This window comes from Nuphar pumila, chromosome 14 (genome assembly GCF_984573655.1).
Source record: "Nuphar pumila chromosome 14, dmNupPumi1.hap1.1, whole genome shotgun sequence".
In the NCBI taxonomy this organism is placed as follows: domain Eukaryota; kingdom Viridiplantae; phylum Streptophyta; class Magnoliopsida; order Nymphaeales; family Nymphaeaceae; genus Nuphar; species Nuphar pumila.
In genome coordinates, this window is record NC_143262.1 from 1629935 (window position 1) to 1651362 (window position 21428).

The window sequence follows — 21428 nt, forward strand, 5'->3', positions numbered from 1 at the left end:
CAACCATAAAATCACATATGAAACACTTATGTATCTATGAGTTGTATGAGACATCATCAAACACCAACTATCTCACAAGAACAATGCAAAATATTAAATATCTTGCAATTAAGAATATGTCACAAGACTCATACTTTCATATTACATAAACAAAAATATTATGGCAATAGTTGCACTCAATTTTCAATCGGTTTTCACTCATTACTTGAGTGTCCCATTGCCATGCCGGATCAACTAATGCCATGTTTGTTGGAGGACTGTGGAGCCTGATTTCTACCTTGATATAAGTCTCTAAGTTTGTTGGGGTTTGTAGGGGGGAAATTTTGGAGGGCAGCTTTGTAAGTTTACTCATAATAAAGATTTTTTACCTTAACCAACTTCCTTGAATGAAAAATAGTGAAAATGCACTTTTATTTTATCAAACCGCAAAAGCCCTCGTCCTTGCGCATAGATCGACCCCCAAATCGTACTCACGAGGCCTAGGGTGCATGGACACCTCGTTAATGGCTTCTACACAAATGAGTAAGTCGGCCCTCAAAAGGTCTTTAAAACCCAAAACTGAAAAAGTATGATTTAGCATTTTTTTAAGTGTGTTGACCCTATATTGTACGATAAACCCAGTATCGTACGATACAGATATGATAAGCCGTATTGATATTCCTCATAGTAATGATATGTATCGTACAGTATCATACGATATGTACAACATTGTATGTAGTAGAATAGTACATGTTGAGACTTGATTTGCTAAGAAATGGTGGTCCCACAAAGCAAAGAGTGGCCTCACATTAACGCCACCAATCCTTATAACCATATTTCTTTTAAGGAAATTATTAGTTGTTTTAGGATGCCACATGAACACAAAAAGCAAGGATAAAACAGCCATACATGAGACTATTTGTCCAACAATAATAATATACAGTATCATATTGTTCATGTTTCAAGAAGGTATCAAGCACATAAAGGACCCATCCAAGGCTCATATTAAATCACTAAGACAATTTCCTCAAAAGAATATGCATTTCTGTAACCATCATATGCTATTTCTAGGAATCCATAAGATAACAAGGACCATATATTCTTCCCCACTTTTATCGACGATGGGAGAACAAGGCCCTCTGGATAGCATGAAGAAGCTAAATCTGCAGTTCAATTCATATAAAGGGGCATGCACACATGCATGCATAATATAGGGGAAGATTCTACACACTTGAGTGTATAGGACCACCTACATAATCTACTAGTTTATGACGATCTATGTGCTGGAAACAGTAGGTTGGTAAGCTTCAAAGGGCACCATTCCATCTACCACTACCTAGTTTTGCAGCAGCTGAAAACAAACAGCACCATCCTCTTCTGTGGACATCTTTGCTACCACAAAAGGCTTGGTTTTCAGCGTATTGACCACAACAACAGGTCTCCTAAGATTTCCCACTCAACCTAATGCTACATATATGTAAGAAACATGAGTACATCATATTTATGCTCAACCCAATGCCAGATATATGTGAGACATGAGCATACAGAAATGTGATAGTCAAGTATACACAAACATTCACATGTACATACAACTATATTTTTCTATGTTATAGATAAACATACATTTAAATTTTGGATATTGTTTTATGAAAATCATATAATATTCTGAGAAACACCCTTGCCACAAATAACTATGACAAATATTGGGGACTATGGTGCCAGCCCTATCAATTTGGAAAATGTTGACATCTTAGCGAAATATGGAAAAAGAGATGCTTAATGTGCTTGACGAAAATCCAGACTAGGAACAAGCATAGTTGGCAAACCAGGCGAGTCGACACGGGAATTGCCCGAGCCAAATTGGATCAGACCCCAAAAGGGTCAGCCATTCAGGTTACTAATAGTAATGCCTATTATAATCTTTTTATCATGTATTTTATGATTTTAATGCACAATTCTTATACAAAGGCACTTGTTATGAAGAATCTAATACTGTTCAATGAAAAATGTTAATGATCATGTATAGTTATATGTTTCTATAGCTAAACTGTTGACATATTACAGTTTGAAGTTTAGTTATTTCCATGTCTTATTCATGTGCTTACTGCTTACACTATAAAATATAGAGTCCTAACTCGTTCGAGTCAATGAGTCAACCTGCTGACTAGCGAGTCGGGGGTTGGATGATCCAAGCCCGAGTCACGAGTTAGCCTACTATGGGAAGAAGTAGAATCAGAGAATCAATCACAAATCAAGAAAGCCAAAATTCAATATCAAAGATAAAGGAGAAGGGATATGATACCAAGGACGAAGACTCATCATTTCTCAATGGTTTTCATCATGATTGATGAAACAACTAATGGGATAGATTGACAAATAGGTATACATAGAGACAATTGCTTTCAAAGGCCTTTTTTATCCCTCCTCTCTTGATTTAGTTGTGTGCTCTGACTCAGACTGGGGAGGAGATCCTAATGATCGTCCCTAAACTATTGGTCTTTGTGTGTTTTTAGCTGACCGGATCGTGTCGTGGAAGTGCAAAAAACAACAAAAGGTTTTTCTTTTATCAACGGAAGCTAAGTACCAATCCATGGCCACCACTAAAAAACAAGTTGTATAGTTGAGATGACTACTTGAAGATATGGGGGTACATCTCATAATGCCCTCAAAGCTTTGTTGAGACAATAAGAACGCCATTTACATTGTCGACAACCATACGTTTCATGGATCGCCACTGTGATCGAGAAGAATACTCGAAGATCATATCATTAACTTACATAGCCTCCGAATATCAATTGGTGGACTTTTTCACCAAGGTGCTTCTTTCTCCTAAATTCTATTTTCTACTTGACAAACTTTCGATGATCGCACTAGAAATTTAAAGGGGAGTGTTAAGAGATGTGGTTATGTACACGTGTGTGTGTATATATATATCATTACATATATTTTTTTTAGAGATTGTATTAGGTTTTTTTATTTTTTTGTTTTTGTCATGGGCAGGTTGGTCTTTTTGACCAGCTAGCCGTTGCGAGATCACCAACAGCTAGTAGGTCTCTCTCCTTTCCTTCTATCTTGTGTATATATATATATATGGGACCTTTGGTTCCTATTCGCTTAAGCATGTATTATGCATGTTATGTCAATAAAATAATTTATTTTTTACATTGGGAGTGTGTGCCTTTGTTCCTCTTGAGTAACCTCTTTGTGGCTTGTGTTGTGCTTTTGCCTTAGTAGGCATTTTCTTTGTCTCTTGGAGATCTCATTACACAATGTTCATTCATGGCCCCCAATATGATCAAATATTCAATGATTTTGTTTGTATCCTAGACCTTGTGGTTTATGAAGATGTACAATCTTCCCAACATCAGTTACAAACTATGCCACACTGATACTCTATTTTGGCTGCCGTTTTGTATCCCCTTATATACAAGTCATACTGCAAACTTCATAAAAATGGTTGTATCCCCGGATCTGCAGCCGTATCCATGTTATATAGCTTACAAATCAGTGTTGCCAAGGATACTTCAATGACCAAAATGCCTAAAATCAAAGGCTAACACCAATAAACAAAATAAATAATAAACCACAGCAATATAAAAGGACTTGGAAATGTCTCATTTAAGTAAGTCTTTTCTTATGTTTTCCCAAAAAAATCTTCTTGGATAATAGCAGAAAATGTGGTATTGTAAACTGTACAAACACAAACCTGACCAAATATTGACACAATTCAATATATTTCCTGAAGGAATCAGACTACTGAAGGGAAAAAATGATCTATGGAAGATTAAAACAAGTTAGATTATACAACCAGGACAAAAAACCATATAAAGCAAGAAACTAGGTTTTGAGGCAAAGTTCCAAATTCCAAAAAAGGCATTTCATTGAACTATGGCTACAATGACACAATCACAACAAAAACCTGAATCATCATAGCAGCTCTGTGCTCTTTCATAAGCAGAAATTTCTGGCGCACAGACAAAGAACGAATGCTTGCTTGTATCACAAGCACAGATGAATACATTTGCAAATAATCATGTCTAAGCAGCCATCCACGAACATATTTTTGGATCACAACCGATGCAGCATCTTTCCTCTTAGCCATGTAAATGCTCCGAGCAACGTTACCTACAAGAAAAGAAGACAGCATGAGTCATGGTCTCTAAAAATACTCCAGCAAACAACACAATTCAAGCATCAGTTTAATTTGATCATTAATTGCAGAAACCGACAATTTTATCAATTTGACAACAAAAGATAAAACCATCTAAACTCAAAACAGCTTATTAGTATTACAAACTTTGTTGATTAACCATAACTTTTATCTGTCAAGCTGGCAACCGACAAGCCCAACTTAAATTCACTACTCATTATGTTCAATAAAAAAATACATGATCAGTCTCATAAATTTCAATAGCTGCAAGTCACCCCTTAAATGCAGGCACTCAAAGCAAGAGCAACATGCCCATCTCTCTCTCTCTCTCTCTCTCTCTCTCTCTCTCTCTCTCTCTCTCTCTCTCTCTCTCTCTCTCTCTCTCTCTCCAATCTGCAAGCCACCCCTTAAAAAATAGAAAATCTCAAACAAATACCGAAAATATGAGATTAACATGTAAAAGTTACGTTAATACAACATTTTGATATATGTAAATATCTAAGATCAATAAAAAATTAAGTAACAAAATCACTAACAATCAAATTTCTCAACATCATGTCATCATCAGAAAATGCATATTAGCATTAACAACCAAAAAATAAACTAAAAATAAAAAAAATCAGATCTCACACAAAAAAAAGTAGATGCTGAAATACAGATTATATTGCACTATATATAATATACTGAAATACAGAGTATACATAATTACATATATATAACTGTATATATCAAGGTTGTCAAACTAGGAAGCGGAAGCGGGAAACGATACGGGAAGCGGAAGCGAGGCATTTTAAAATTTATACAAAGCCGGAAGCGAAGTTACAATTTAAAAGCAAAATATGAATAAAAAATGAAGCAATATGGAATCAAACAAGAAACAAATAAAAACTAAAATAAAATTGATCATTCTTATATTTCATGATTTTTCTGTAAAAGAGTTAATTTTTTGTTAAAATCTAGCAATGATGGTTACCAATTTAAAGAAGGTACATGGAAAGTGAGTGAGAGAAAATACATGAAAAGGATGAAAAGAAACGTGAGAAAAGTATATAGTATGCATAGACCATGTGTATGAGAAGCATAGAAGAAGCGTGGGGGAATCGAGCTTCCCATGAAGTTTCGGAAGAGAGGAGTATCGCGCTTCCGAAGCGAGTTTTCAGAAAGCGAGCTTCCCACCTACCTAAGAAGCGTCCGGTAACTCCGATATATACATATATAATTATATATTCAATTACAGAAGCACAGTAATACACAAATATACTTTCAAGCTTTTACATAAAAACTCACAGAAACAAATAAAATTAAGTAATAACTATGCACATATCAACAAAGTAGCATGCTTCTGTGCTTTTATAAGAAAAATTAATCAATAAAATTAACTATGCATGCTTTCGGGCTTTTATAGTAAAATTCACATAAACAAATAAAATTCAGAAACTAATAACTGGGCATATATCAACAAAATTAACATGCTTCCGGTCTTTTATAGAAAAAATTAATTGACAAAATTAACTATGCATGCTTTCACAGAAAAATAAAAATCCAAATAATAAAAATTCAAAAAAATAAAACATACAAAAAACCATCAAAAGAAGAGGGAGGAGGAGAGCGAAAGGGAGGAAGAACATGGGAGAAGAAGAAGAAGAACAGAAGAGAAGAGGCAGAGAAAGAAGAAGAAACAATGAGACACGAGGAGAGGGAGAGAGAGAGGGAGAAACAGAGGTATACGAGACACGAGAGAGAGAGAGAGAGAAAGGGAGAGTCACGAGAGAGGGAGACAGCAAGACACGAGAGACAGGGAGAGTCGAGACGCAGCGAGAGAGAGGGAGAGCGAGAGAGGGAGGGAGACAGTGAGAAGGAGTGAGAGAGAGGGAGACCCTCTTCTTCTTCTTCTTCCTCCTTTCGGAAGAGAGAGAGGGAGGAGGGCGAGAGACGAGAGTGAGAGACGAGAGGGCCTCATACGATTTGTGCTTTTTATGTGCAGCTCAAGGCAAAAGGGCCCTCGCCTTGTGGCGAAACGCGCTTTTTGCGCCTTGAGGGGCGTTTTTAACAACACTGTGAACATCATTCCTCAACCATGTGAAAGATAAGACAAAAGCAAATTCTCAAGCAATAAAACTAGTTAAAAAATATCAAACAAAGAGAGCAACAGCAATACAGGAAAACATACCACGACAGAATGTCTGAAGCTTAATGGCAGCAGATCTTTTCAACATGAAGTCCTTGTATGCAACAAAAGTACGCCAACGACCTTGAACAATTTTTGCTGCATTGTCCAAGACCTCTGCTCGTTTTGCATCTAAAATAGCAATTTGGCCAGCCCTAAGGAAAACTTTGCTTTTACCCAGCTGCAAATATTAAATCTTTTGCATGGTCAAGCAACACAAGATAGATGGAAGAAGCCTTCAACAGTAACAACCAATCCAGATGCCCAATTACATTTCTGATTGAATGATGCAGGGCTAAAATCACTAAAATGGCAGACTTAATGAACGCAAGGAAACTAAAAACTTACTTGATAATTTTCAAGTCCCAACTTCTGCAGAAGCTTGTCTGTTACATCCTTTTCATCATAACTGATAATCAGATAACAAGCAGGAGATAAGTTCCACAGACTGCTGTAGACAGATGAAACATGATTTTTTTAAAGTGAATTGTATGGCTGAACATGGCCACTCAAAAAGAAAAAAGGCATACATGAGTATGCAGATGCACGGACAATTGCAAAACACTTATGTGTATGTCTATGTTACCTCAACATGGCATCTTGGGTGCCGTACCCGTGTCGACACGGGTACGGGTACCTGGACACGGCATTTGCTGTGTCCTATATTATATTTATATTATGTATTATATTTTCAATATATAATATATATTTTCAGTATATTTTAGATATATAATATATATTTTAAATATATAATATATATTTTGCCGTATCCCCATACCCAGATTTTTTGGAATTGCGTGTCGTACCCTCCATAACCGCACCCGTACCCAGGTGACATAGGTGTATGCATACAAACAGAAACACAGAGAGATATGGATATGAATACAGGAAACATGCACTTATGAATCTAGGAGATATAGATAAGCAACAGTTCCTGGGGCACGTGTCGCGGGAGTGTGTGTGTGTGAGAGAGAGAGAGAGGGGGTCAAATGGCTGTCGAAGGCATGTTGTAGGAGGACAAATTTAATTGCATAAACCAGCGTGGGGCCAAACACAGGCCTGACCAACACTTTAAGCTACGGATCTGGCCCATGGCCTAAATGGATATGATGTACAAATAATCACACAGATGTTACTAAATTGGTTCCGACTCAAAATGGATTAAAATTAGATGCAACCCCACCTGGCCTCAATAGTCTGATCTTACACAGGTTAGAGCAGTAACAAATAAGCAAACAGACTTCCATCCAAACATGGAAAATTTAAATCAATTTCATCTTTGATAGGCAAGAAATATGTGACTCATATAACCCTTACATCAGCTTCTCAGCTGCTACCAACCTACTACACCTCACCCACAAAGTTAGCATTTGGAAAACTTTGATGGTCCCAGTCCAATCCATTTAGATCCAGCACTCCGAACAGCCAAATGAAGTGTTCCTTGGACCTACGTACTACATTCAACACACACACACACACACACACACACACACACAGAGAGAGATGATCTGGGGTGGGGTATGTGAAAGACAGGAAGGCGGTAACATGGCAAGCAGCAGAGAAAGAGAAAGGCCTGTAAGGTTTGGAGAGCAGAGTGCTCCAGAGAGAGTACTGTTGTGTCACTTAATCCCACATTGTTACTCATTGAAGCACAAGCAACAGGAAGAAAAGGATACGGACTTCTCTTGCAAGGTCACCAACACCACAGTTATTTTCCAAATACAAGCACAATATAAGATAATCACTAATAAAAATGCCTTTATTGCCACAAAAACAAAACAATTAATTTATTTATACAGTTGCAAATCATGACCATTTCGTATTGAACAATGGCAAAAATAGTGCTTTCAGACTTTCTGTACTAAATAGGAAATAGGAACAACGTTAAAAGAGTAAATGAACAAGACAGCGACTATCCTACACATTCTGCTCTTGTGACAAGAAAATAGCAATTGTCAAAGCAGTACCTCCCATCCATAAGTTCTGGGCCAAGAAGTCCAAACCGATCCAAAAACTCTGCATAAGTCCTTCTGGTAGGATAACCAGCAAGACTTATGCGTACAGCCTCCAGAACACCCTATCAACAGAAGAAGGTTAGATCATATAGTTTCTTGATCATAAGGGAACCAAGCCATTAACATATATAAAAAGGCTCGAACAGAAAAAAGACAAGAAATAGCATAATAGAAGTTACAGGATCTAATGATTAAATTTTTTTATGCCAAAGCAACGGTGGAAACCAAGAAAAGAGGATTTTGAAAAAAAACACCAATGTATAACTCTATATAAACATGATACTATCAGAAAATCCAAAACATCCAAACAGATACAGTTTATGCAATGAAGGAACAAGTTAATCAAAGGAAAGAACTAATCATAGAGAGGAAAATGACCATTAAATTATTTTCTTCGTTAAGATGCATCCCATTATAAAAATGGAAAAGTACAATAAAGAAGTCCATCAGACATCACTAATAGAAGTGCAGCAACATAGGTTTTCAACATCAGCCTATCGATTAAACAGTTCTTGTGACATCCTTATTTATGTAATACCATAGTCACAAAAAATCGGCATTTTTTGAAAATCTCAAGATTTTATTGTGCAACTTTCAAAAACCGATAAAATCCTGAGAAAATGCAATATTTTCAAAATATCACTTATTTTGAGAATGTTGTGTTTTTATCACAATATTTATAGTTTTAATGTTTTTATATTTTTATATGTTTCTTATATATTTTCAAATTTTAAGTATATTGATGTTTCTGGAGATTTTCACGCGAAAAAAAAATGATTCGGCATGAAATTTTTCATTGACAAGAAAATTCCAATAACAAAATTTATGACCAAATTTAATACATTCATGTGTTTGTATCAGCTGACATTATCACTACAAGATAAACATGTATCACATCATGGTCCTTAGTGAAAATAGAAGTATGACTTGTGAAAGTGTCTCTAGCTATGTCTCCTTCCTCCCATATGTTTTCCTTAAAGCAACCGTTTCACACAATGTTGTAAATAGCATATTGGAACCTGTATCACATGAGCCTCAGATACAAGTATATTGTACCGTATCATACGATACAGGAAAAAGCTTGAATTAAAACCCTCAAAAAATTATGAAAAATATAAAAAATAGCAAAATAAAAAAAACAGAAAAAAATTATAAAATGCAATACAAAAAAACAAGAATATTTTCTGTACCCTTCTCTCGATCTTGGTTTCCTGAAATCCTTTCCCATCCAACAGAATATCAGTTAAATATTATTGACATCACCATAGAAATCAGTGTTAGACCACAACTAGCCAAGGTCTAAGTTACTCTTAATTTCCAAGCTTACCAGCATTCTGAAACAAACAGAAAAGGGAAAGGAAGCAATGAGATTTACATCATGTAAAGGAAAGTGTTGGCAACAGAACATCTCAGGATATTTTAAAGAGGGAGGAGGATGGAGAGAGGATGTGGATGGCTTTTTTCTTTTCCTTTTGTGTACGAGGAATATGGAAACCACCATTGACTATTCTAGAAAATGGCCCGTTCTTATGAACAGATCACGTACAGCACACCCACACACAAAGCACACATGATGAGTAAAAATACACACACACCCGCCGCACTCATACGTGCACAAATACATACACATATGTGCGCAAAATTGAATGCAAAAACATATCAATAAAATGTAAAATAAATGTGAAATTATCAGAATTTTCCCGAAAATTCAACTTTTCAGTTAGTTAATTGATTGTTCTTATTATTTAAAAATTCCTCAACACTTTCACAAGAAGATACCTGTTTTACATATATATGCAAACATCAAATTTAACGATTGCTAATGTATGTATATAAGTGCATACTTGTTAGATATAAAAATGTTTGCACACACATGTCACAAAGTGGCAAGCAACCTGAGACACAAACCAAAGACAAATAGAAATGAACAAAAGCATAAACATAACTCATTTGACCATACATAAGAAATAACATGTTTATACATTCATAACACCAACAAATAAAATAATATTTTTATTAATAATAAAATAAACAATAACTACATATAAACCTCACTACAAAACACACAATATGTATAGTCTTCATCTCCCAAACTCACAATAACGCATAAGCCTCATATAAAAAGCTAAGGAAAATACTAGCCATTAGACCATCCTAATGGCTAGAAGACCCCAACAGCTAGTCCAACGGCTAGTTGGACTAGCTACCAAAAATACAAAATTGTAAAAAGAATAAAAATAAAAGAAACCTAAAACTAGCCTACAAGTAGGGGTGGCAATCGGGTCGGATTGGCGGGTCGGGTCGGCGGGTTGCCGGGTCAGCATACCTCAACACGAACCCGACCCGTTTATTAAACGGGTCGGCTGTGGCAAACACGAACCCGACCCATTTATTAAACGGGTAACCCAACAAGACACGGTTAACCTGTTTAATAAACGCGTCGGGTAAACGGGTTGGTGGGTTGGGTTCGAGTAAACGGGTTGGCGGGTTGGGTTCGAGTAAACGGGTTGGCGGGTCGGGTTCGAGTAAACGGGTTGACCCGCCGGCCTAACCCGTTTAATGGATTCGGGTAAACGGGTTGGCGGGTCGGGTTCGGTTTAACGGGTTGACCCACCGGCCTAACCCGTTTATTAAACGGGTCAGCCGGGTTGGCGGGCAGCAAGTAAAGAATACGCAAAAAAAATTGAGTTATTCTTTTGGGCCCCGTGTGTTGCTCTTTGCATAGACCTTATGCTTGAGGACATTAGCATCATGGATGAGATAAAGCAGATAGTTGAATGCTGCCAAGAAATTACTAAATTTACTTACAATCACGCATGGGTTTTCAGCCTAATGAAAAAGTGCATTGGAAGAGGTTCAACTTCAAAATATTATGCAATTTATTACAGATAATGCAGCAAATTACAAGGCAGCAAGTAAAGAATAGGCAAAAAAAATTGAGTTCTTCTTTTGGGCTCTGAGTTGCTCATTGCATAGACCTAATGCTTGAGGACATTAGCATCATGGGTGAGATAACGCAGACAGTTGAATGCTGCCAAGAAATTACTAAATTTATTTACAATCATGTATGGGTTTTGAGCCTAATGAAAAAGTGCATTGGTGGTGCTGAGTCGATTTGTAGTGCAGTTACTAGATTTGCTACGAATTTTTCTACAGTGCAAAATCGAGTAAAGAATAGAGCTGCACTAAAAAATGTTTTCATCAAATTAGTGAAATGCATACCCTCATTCACAAAAAAGAAATCCCAGAGAAATTATAGATATTGTATTCAGAAGTGGATTCTTGGATTCATGTGTCAAGTTGTTAAAAATAACTATATCTTTTGTGAACGTGCTTCAATTGGTTGACATTGAAGACAGGCCAGCTAAGGGTTACCTCTATGAGGCCATGAATAAGGCAAAAGATGTTAGAGATAATTTGAAGGGGAAGAAAAAAATTTAAATACCTATATGAGCATCATAGATCATAGGTGGACGGAGCAACTTCATCTGTAACGCCCCAAAAATTTCAAGTTGTAAATTTGAAAACATTTAGAGAAAACCTTTTAAATTTCAAGGTTTTGTTTTAAAGACTTCAGCAGAAGCAATTTCTTTTTAGAAAGGAAAATAAATTGACAATTTTGGCCATGTTAGCTTACAAATAAACCTTATCCACAAAGAATAACCAAGACACCAGCAGAAAGAGTGTGATCTCGAGTCATGTTGCATCGCGCCATCGGCCGTCAGTAATGTCCTACTAACCACATGCCTATGAAATGGGTCAGTTTCATAACAAACTGGTAGGTGTACAAATAGATAATATAAAATAAATAAAGTAAGACATCACAATATAAACAGTTTATTTCATTGGAAGCAGTAGTAGCATTTGTAATTGCGAGAAATTAAATATGTGCAATATATGCAAAGAACATCTAAACTGAAGGAAAGAGACAACACAAGATGTAAACAACATTATGTGCAGTTAACTAGCACGGGTAGCTAATTATTACAAGTATAAAACTACATAATTAGTTTAACTAACAAGTGTAATGCCACAACAGGCATTAACAATTCAACTAGCAATGAGAACGGATTAATTTATGTTTCGATATTAGCTGGCATTGCGGGTACGCAAGAGGCACGAATCGTAGAAACAACTAAGACTAGTTCAGGGGTGTATTATGCCATGTATTTTCAGTACCTCGAATAGCTAGTTGAGTTTGCTTCTAAGGTGACGATCGGTGACCGAGAGAGAATTTCCCAAAGGCTACTTGTTTCACTTGTTCCAAAGGATGCATCCAACTTCTGGAGAAGTGTTGAGCTAAGTTTTGTAGCCTCATTCTCCTAACTTCAATGACTGGGGAAGCAGAGTCTTTTGCCCGTAACTGCCATTAATGGTCTGTCCATCCGAGTTTTTTACCTTCTCGTCCTCTCTTTTGACGAGAGTCAGCGGTTCGAATGGGTACGTCAAGTGCTAGTTAACTGAAGACGCATTCTGCATGCTTTGGTCTTTCAACCAACTCGAGCATCTTGCATATGAAGGCGAATCATCACCATTTATGTTATCTCAACATTGTGATATTTGCACGTTTCGAGGTTGGCACAACCCCATCATCCAATCATCATAACACAAATCAGACGTATTTGTTTAAAGGTACGATTGTACATATTCAAATGTACGACTACGATGAAAAGGTAACATTTAATATGTTGCAATTCATTTAGTTCAAACTTGGCATGCATTGCTCTTTGAGCATTTGGCTTGTAGAGGCGAACATCATCATTTTTATTTATTTCAATAAAGTATTACATAGCTCGAGGTGCTCAACGAACTCTCATACTACTCGTTATAATGAACATATCGTACATGTCAAAAAGGTTCAGCGATAACAGTAGGTCATGGGTTTCTCGAAGGATAACCACACACAATGTTCGTATGACTTAAAAGCAGTAATATACTTGGCATGCTCAATCACTATGAAACAGGAGGTAAAAACCCATGTAAAATAAAAGAATTTTTTTTTAAATCTCTTGGACCCGGGTCGGAACCGTAACCCAGTAGGGTTTTCTTTTTAAAAGAAACAAAAGGGGAAAACACGTAACCGTCTCCCCCCATTTTCCCCTTTAAAGGGGCGCCGAGGGAGAGGAGGCCCTCACGCGCAGCCTCTTCCTCTCCTCGTCGCCTTCCCCTCCATGGTTGCGGCAGCCAACAACATCGACCGACGACACCGACCGATCCAGGTATGTCTCCTTCCTTCTCCCTCTGTTTTCTCCATCTCTTCTCTTCCCCTCTCTGTCTCGGGGTCGCCGGGAGGTTGGCAGGGAGCCGACGGCCCCCTGCTGCGACTCTCCCCCTTCTTTGTCTTGAGGTCGATGAGAGGCCGGCAGGGAGCCGACGGCCCCCTGTTGCGTCTCTCTCCCCTTTTTTTTTTGCACTGTGTTTGTTGGAAGGCCGGCAGGGAGCAGGCGGCCCCCCTGCTGGTTCTCTCTCCCCTTTTTGTTGCCTCGATTGGGGTGATCGGGAGACCGGCAGGAGGGCGGTGACCTTGTCGTGTACTTCTCCCCCTCGTTGTGTTCGCTGAGAGGTCGGCAGGAGACCGAAGGCTCCTATCGTGCCCTCCCCCTTTCCTTTTCATCTTTTTGGGGGGCTGGCAGGGGGTCAGCAGGTGGTTGGCGGCACCTTGTCATCCTGGCCACCCCTCCTGTGGCCGCCAGGGGGGTGGTAGGTGGCCGACGGTGCCTCTGTCGCCCTGGCCACCTCTACATTGGGGCCTTGTCGCCCTTTCTTTTTCCCTTCTGTTCAGGCCAACAGGCAAGGGCCCCCCTACCTGATTTCATTTTTTCGAGGAATGCCGACAGGGTTTCCGCTTGTCTGGTGGAACAGCTAGTGCACGTCACCTGGTATTGGGGTGTTTCAAGTTCGAACCCCATGGTATAGTTGTATAACTGATAGGGATCTGCCCGTTTTTCCTTTTTGTCGAGGAAGCCAATAAGGAACCATAGTCTTGATTGATCCTCGTGGTGAGGTGCGCTGCAGCTGCGATACCCCATGCATCGTTGTGGCACATGGTTCGCGCGGCTGCAGTACGGGTGGTTGCGGTTGCTTGCACTCGATGCGCAAGGTTGCGACACAGTGCACAACAGTGGTTGCGGCGGCACACGTTGCTCTCTGCTATGGCAAATGGGGGCGCAGTTAGTCCGACAAGAGTAGTGGGTGCTCGTCACCCTGTATTGGGGCATAGCAAGTTCAAAACCCAATAATGGGGTTGGATAGCAGGTCTGGGCTCGCCTAGTGGCTGAACCCGCACATGTTGTTTTCCATGTTCACCTCTTTTCCTTTCGTTTAATCTTTTCCCTGTTGTGACCTCTTTCCTATGTTCAGCAGACACCTCCAACGATGATGATTGAGTTGTTCCTCGCCATCAGCATCCCTGGGCTTTTCCCAAGCATCGGATTCTATGGTACGGAACTTCTTTTGATATATGTGAGAAATTGAGTATCAATAGGTTTCATGTTCGATTTAGCAGGAATTTTAGGTTTTTTAATTTTCTGCGAATTAATTCATTCACAGTAGTTGTATTGTGCGTATTTTCATTTCAAGTGAAGTTGTGCACTTGTAGTTAGGGGTGGAAAAATCTGACACGACCCGCCAACCCCCTTCTTAGGCGAGTTCGGGATTGGCTTAAATGGGTTCGTGTCGCAAACGGGTCGACCCGCCTAACCCGTTTATTAAACGGGTCGGGTTCGTGTTAAGGGCATGCCAACCCGGCTGACCTGTTTAATAAACGGGTTAGGCAGGCGGGTCAACCCGTTTACCCAAACCCGACCCGCCAACCTGTTTACCCGAACCCGACCCATTTATTAAATGGGTTAACCGTGTTGTGTCGGGTTACCCGTTTAATAAATGGGTCGGGTTTGTGTTTGCCACAGCCAACCCGTTTAATAAACGGGTCAGGTTCGTGTTGAGGTATGCTGACCTGCCGACACGACACGCCAACCCGACCCGATTGCCACCCCTACTTGTAGTCAGGTAAACATTGAAAAAGAAAATGACGCAAGCGATGTATGTGTTTTTACAGTTATGTGAGTATTGATAAAACATGCATTTGTGTACATGTAAAGTTAATGAGTGCGATTAGTATGAATATGCACACTTGATAAGAATATGCATTCACATGAGCACATACTTTCAAAAGGAAATATATGTTGGCATGAATGCGTGTATGTAGAGGAAAGAAGGCACTTGACATAGTTGCATATGAATTAATTAAATTGCAAGCTCATGGATATTTGTGGTTCATACGCATGATGAAGGGTTGTCTTATATGAATATGCATGTGGAGCATGTGGAGCATGCCATAAATGATATATTGCTTTGGTTTTTGCATATGGTGCATCGATGATACAAGTGGATCAACGGAGGCCTGGAGAGTCTTGAGTACAAGATACTCATTCTTTGTTTATTTTAATGCATCGCAGAAATCATATTTACATTTAATGCATCGTGTTGCACTATTCTATGTGTTTTCACGGGCGAGAGTCCCGTGATGGTTCTCGCAGAAGTAGATGCAAACTTTTGCCTTTGCTTTTGTATGCGAAATTGCAAAACTCAATAATTGGTTTTTAATAAAAAGATAATAAATAAGAATGGTGTAATATACGTTTTGGGATCTCTCATTTGAAGAACAAGAATCTTAGAGATTCAGTCTTGGGGAGACCGTAAGGATACAAAAACTGTGTGCTTTGCTTTGTCCGTTGAACCCGATATTGAGGTTCTTTCTCCTGGCCACGGTTTTAGGGAGAGTCTATCACTTGACCTTGGGGTGGTGTGTTTGACACAGTTGCTGTTTTAGTATACCAAAGAAGTGGCACTTGTGGGCGTGGGGTGTCCCTTTTGTCCCCGACATTAGATGTACAAGTCTAATGTTCCGAAGGTGATTCGGTCGAGGGCTAAGTTTGGAACTCAGTAATAAAATACAAATTGTGCGCTAAACTATCCTAAGAACCTAACTTGACCTCGGAGATTGTACATATTTGGTGTATCCGCGGGCAACGATAATTAATTAAAAAGAGAAACTTTAATTGTATGCATCTAATAGGGCATGCATATGGAAAAAAAAAACTTAAATCAAATATAATAAAAGGTTCATGCATTATACATAAATCATGCATATTCTTATTATGCATTAGAACATGCATATTTACTGGTTTCAAAATTAAGGCATAATAGTGGATGCATGATATTTTCCTTTCTAAAGCATGCTAAAAAGTCTTAACTACTTCAATATGTGATTCATGTTGTGCTTAATGATTCTTCTTGATTAAAAATTGTTCCCTGTTGTATGAATGTTAAGTTAAAATTTATGAACTGTCATAATTACTTTCCTTTAAATCGCTGCACGTAATCATATCTGTATTCTTGATCTTATCTGTTACAGTAGAAGTATTCGTGTTTAGGATTTCGGTTCTGACACCCTACTTTTATGGTTTTTCGCAACCGCAGGTGATCAGTGAAATGACTAGATTCTAGAGGATTACGGGATCACACTTGCTTCAGACTGCTTCACTTATGGACAGAGTGGCTCGTCTTTTGTTTCTTTGATTGTTTTGTTTCCTTTAGTTCTTTAGTTTTCCTTGAGCTGTTACTCGACATTGGGTGTGAGGTTGTTATTTTAAATTGATATTGTTTATTCAATAAAAAGTTTGGTTTGGATGGTTATGGATGATAATTGTAAGTCCAGTTGTGGTGTGGTTGGTTATCCAATTGGGAATGGAACTGTAAAGGCCCCGGGTCTCTAGGAAGTTTTTCGTAAAAAAAAATCTGTATTTTCAAGGGGTATGAGTTGAGGTCGTTACACATGAAATCTCAAACAAGTCTTGGGATCATCATGGATCCAATCATTCCTTTCGAGTAATCGACTCGGGGTACAATTAGTTGTATCTAGCAATGCGCAGATAGAACACAAGCTTGAACTAATACTAGCAAATCTAAGCATGTGCGGTATGACAACAACAAGAAGCAAGTAAAGGAAAGTAATGGCAAAAGGCTAACTGCAGAACTAAACTATGCATGCAAGACCTAGCGACTACAAGAAAACATGTAATTTCAGAGAAATAAAGACAAGTAAAGAACAAGCAATCATAAGTCATATTCATCTATATGAACGCATGCATGAAAATATCAATTGTTCTTATCTCAGGGTTTAACTACTTTATTTAATTCATCCAAAGCCATTATGCGACTTTCACCTACCTCTGGAGGTTGCGTCGTTGTGTGCGCCTATGCGTGTTAAGTGTTGTAGGCCTCGAGCCACGAAGTACGAACGTGATTCTTCGCGTGAACTGCTCAAGGTAAGAATACTTAGAATGTCATAGCCATAATAATGATCGAAAAGGGGCAGGTGTACAGCCCCTGCCTGCCACTCTGATGGTAACCCAAAAGGAAAGGGAGCAGGGGCACTGCACATGCTCCCTGTCCTGTCAGTAGCAGAAGTAGGGGCAGGGGAAGCGTGCCCCTGCCGGCCTACAGTCATCAAAAGGGGATGGGGCAACGGTCATGCCCCACCAGCTAAAAAGGAAGGTGACAGGTCAAACAGAGGCAGGGACTGCGCCCGTGCTTTCTGGAAAAAAAAAACAGACGTAGAGGACTGCGCCCATGCCTTCCGAAGGTCCAGCGCAAGCAGGGGCCCTGCCCCTACCTGTCAATAGGCCACTGTGGCAGGGGCTTGGCGCCTGCCTGAAAAACAGAAGAGAGGCAAGACAGGAGCTAAGCCCCTGCAAGAATTTCAAAGGAAGGGAGGGTGCGGCAGTGGGCCAACGGCCCCCCTGTCGGCCCTCCGACAGGTAACCGAGAGAGAGGGGGCGCAGGGAGGGGGCTCGACCCCTCCCCTACCAACAAGGGGTGCAGGGAGGGGCCTCGGTCCCTTCCCTGCATACGGAGAGCACCGAGAGAGAGAGGGAGGCAGGGTTTTGCCTTTCATGTCAGAAGGCTCAGGTGGCAGACAGATAGAGGCAGGGCCTCGCCCTGCCTGCGACGAATCCGAGCGGCAAGGGCGAGACCCCCTGCCGCACGAGAATCTCAATCGGCAGAGGTCCAGGCCCCTGTCGAACGGGAGGAATCGAAGAAGACGAAGAAGATAGAGGGAGGAAGAGCATGGCAGGAGGCCGCCGGCCTCCTGCCAACCATCCGACAACGTAGAGAAAAAGAGGGGGGGAAGGCACAACACGGGGCCATCAGCCTCCTGTCGACCTTTCGGCAAGGCCAGGAAGAGGGGGAAGGTGTGGCAGGGGGGCATCGATCCCCTGTCGACCTACCGATAGGCACAAGGGGGGGGGGGGGGGGGGGGGGGGGGGGGGGGCATCGGCCTCCCCTCAAACGCAAAGAGAGCGGGGAGACGCGGCAGGGGGGCGTCGTCCTCCTGTTAGCCTCCTGGCGTATGCAGAGAAAGGGGAGAAGGGGAAGGCACGACAGGGGGTCATCGGCCTCCTGCCAGCCCTCTGCCAGCCCGAAAAAGAGAAAGACGAAGAAGAAGTAAAAGAAAAGAAGAAGAAGAAAAGAGAGGGAGGGTGTACCTTCAAGGTTGATGGCGGCGTTGATTGGAACAAGAGGGAGGCGCCGAGGGTCGATCGCACGCCGAGAGCGAGAAACGAGGAGAGGAGAAGGGGGAGAGCACAAGGAGGGAAGAGGAGAGGCCGCATGATGAGGGCTCCCCCTTCTTCCCTCTTGTGTTTTTAAAACAAGGGGGGTGCGATTCGGGAAACCCCAAAGGGGTTTCCTTTTTCAGTCGAGGGGGGAGGGGAGAGTGGCGCAGGGGAGCCAGAGGGTTTTAAAAAACCCTAGCCCCCTTGTGTCGGGTGTTATAACCCTAATAGGTTATCGGATCCGACCCAGGTCCGAATTTCTTCATGGGTTTTACATCATCAACCTCTTCATGTTGCAGCTTTTTATTTAAATCATATATTTAGATACTCCCCTACGCTTAAAATGGAAAGGAAAGTCAATAAGAGACTTTTGGATTACATCGAAAGGTTGAACCTTGAGTATAGCATTCAAGATCAAATTCAGAAGGATTGAAAACTTATGATAATGCATTGTATAATATGGAGAGAGCTATGGCAGTAGGAAACCGTGCAACGATGCATCTAGGTAATTTATTCTGTCTATTTCAATTTTAATTTCATATTGTTGTTTAATTATGATATTTTGTATGGTTGTGTCTGATATTGTCTTATTGATTTCTCATTTTTTTGTTTTTTAAGACGTGGTGGGCTAGGTTTGGAAGTGATGTTCCAAATTTGAGAGTTTTTGTCATTCGCGTAATTAGTCAAACGTGTAGTGCAAGTGGATGCGAGAGAAACTGGAGTGTCTTTGAGAAAATCCATACAAAAGAAATTAGATTTGAGCAGAAAAGGCTAAATGACCTCGTCTACATTCGCTATAACTTACTTACAACTGAGGCAGAGGTATATAAAGTTATAAAGTTTATTTATCATTTTCATGTGTTAATTTAAAGGTTTTTTATATCATTCAAAACTCAACTAATTTCAATTTTTTCATGTCATCGTTCTAGGCAAATCGAATATTTATTATCAAAGAGGCACAAAAATCAATTTGATCCCATTAGTTTGGATCATTTAAATGAATTGGATGCATGGGTTGAAGAAGAAGTAGAGATTTTTTTTAATGAAGAGAGCATTCAATGGATCAACGTAGAAGGAGCATAGGATGTAGATGATGAAGACCCCACATATTTTGAAGACGATGTGGATGTCGAAGGAGGAGAAGAAGAAGATAAAGACGATGAAGATGATTATGATTATTGAGGTTTTATATAATATGTTTAAAAAAAACTTGCTTATTTTGTTTTTGTTTGTGTAATATGAAATTAAGAATCATGTGGCATGTTTTTAATTGCAATATATTTAATATTTACATTGTTCTTGTGAGATATGCATGCAATATTATTTATGATTCTATATTAGTTGATGTTTGATGATGTCTTATGCACTCAAAGCAGTGTTATTACAAACATGCCTCAAGGCACAAAAAGCGTGCCTCGCCTCAAGGCAAAGCCCTTTGTGCCTTGAGGCGCTGGTATAAAGTGTAAAAGCCTCGAGGCGTACGCCTCACACGCCTTGAGGCGTACGCCTTAAGGCGAAATGCGCCTCAATGTGAGGCGTATGCGCCTCTTTTTGTTGGTCAAATGGGGGTCAAAGCCCTCATTTGACCAAAAGTTAGATGTTATTTTGTCTCGCAGTCTCTCTCTCGTCTCTTGCAGTTTGTCTCTCGTCTCTCGCTCATCTCTCTCTCGCATGCAGTCCCTCACTCGTCTCTCGTAGTCCCTCACTCGCCTCTCACTCATCTCTCTCTCTCGCAGTCCCTCACTCGTCTCCCACCTATCGTCTCGGTGTCTCCCACCTCTCTTCGTCTCGTCTGTCAACCTAACCCGATCTTGGGTTTCGGAAGAAGAAGAAGAAGAAGAGAGGTACATGTTTTATATATTTGTATATATCTTTATTTTCTGTTATTTTTTTGTGCGAAATTTCAGTCTGCAGTTCGGTTGAGTTCTAATCTCCTTCAGCGTTAAAATTTGGGTGCCCTGTTAGTACCTGTAGCAACAGCATCAGCAATTATGCCATGTTCTCTTTAGGTACATAAAACAATTGTAAAATGGATAATCAACAAATGAAAGAAAGATTACCTACAACTTGTACAAGCCTGTACATGTCTTGCTTATTACCCGAACCAAAAATCCTGATTCTCACAAATGAACCAACAATTTTATCCTGGAATTTCTCCAGATCATCTAGCAAATCCTCCACCAAGTTCCGTCTCAAGTAAATTAAGTTTATGTTGTGCACATTCACTGCTGCATAATCACTTAGATTAGCCTTAGGTATACTCTCCTCGGTCTTTTTCTTAGTTCTATGTTTCTTATTTGACCCTGTCTTAGCCATTGCACTTCCCTCAATCTCCACTTGCGCAGTCTCATCATCTACATTTCTTCCTTGGATTTCATTCACTGGCACTTGAGAAGAGGTCTCCTTTATAAGAATGTGAGACTCGATAAGTTTTAACATTTCAAAATGCCCAACACGAGCCTTCCCAAAAAGATTTTGGAGCCTTACATCACAAATTA

At 39.9% G+C, this 21428-nt stretch overlaps 1 protein-coding gene across 2 annotated transcripts in view; it reads right to left on the minus strand.

Moving 5' to 3' along the window:
• The window catches only part of LOC149816029 (protein OPAQUE1-like), a 115075-nt gene that overhangs the window by 44489 nt on the left and 49158 nt on the right, over positions 1-21428 (minus strand). For both annotated transcript variants that reach the window (XM_089987579.1, XM_089987578.1), the window contains exons 18-21: positions 8264-8373; positions 6645-6705; positions 6300-6477; positions 3899-4104 (exon numbers count right to left, since the gene is read on the minus strand). In XM_089987579.1, the coding sequence (XP_089843705.1) occupies positions 3899-4104; positions 6300-6477; positions 6645-6705; positions 8264-8373 (555 nt within the window). The remainder of the gene's footprint in view (positions 1-3898; positions 4105-6299; positions 6478-6644; positions 6706-8263; positions 8374-21428) is intronic.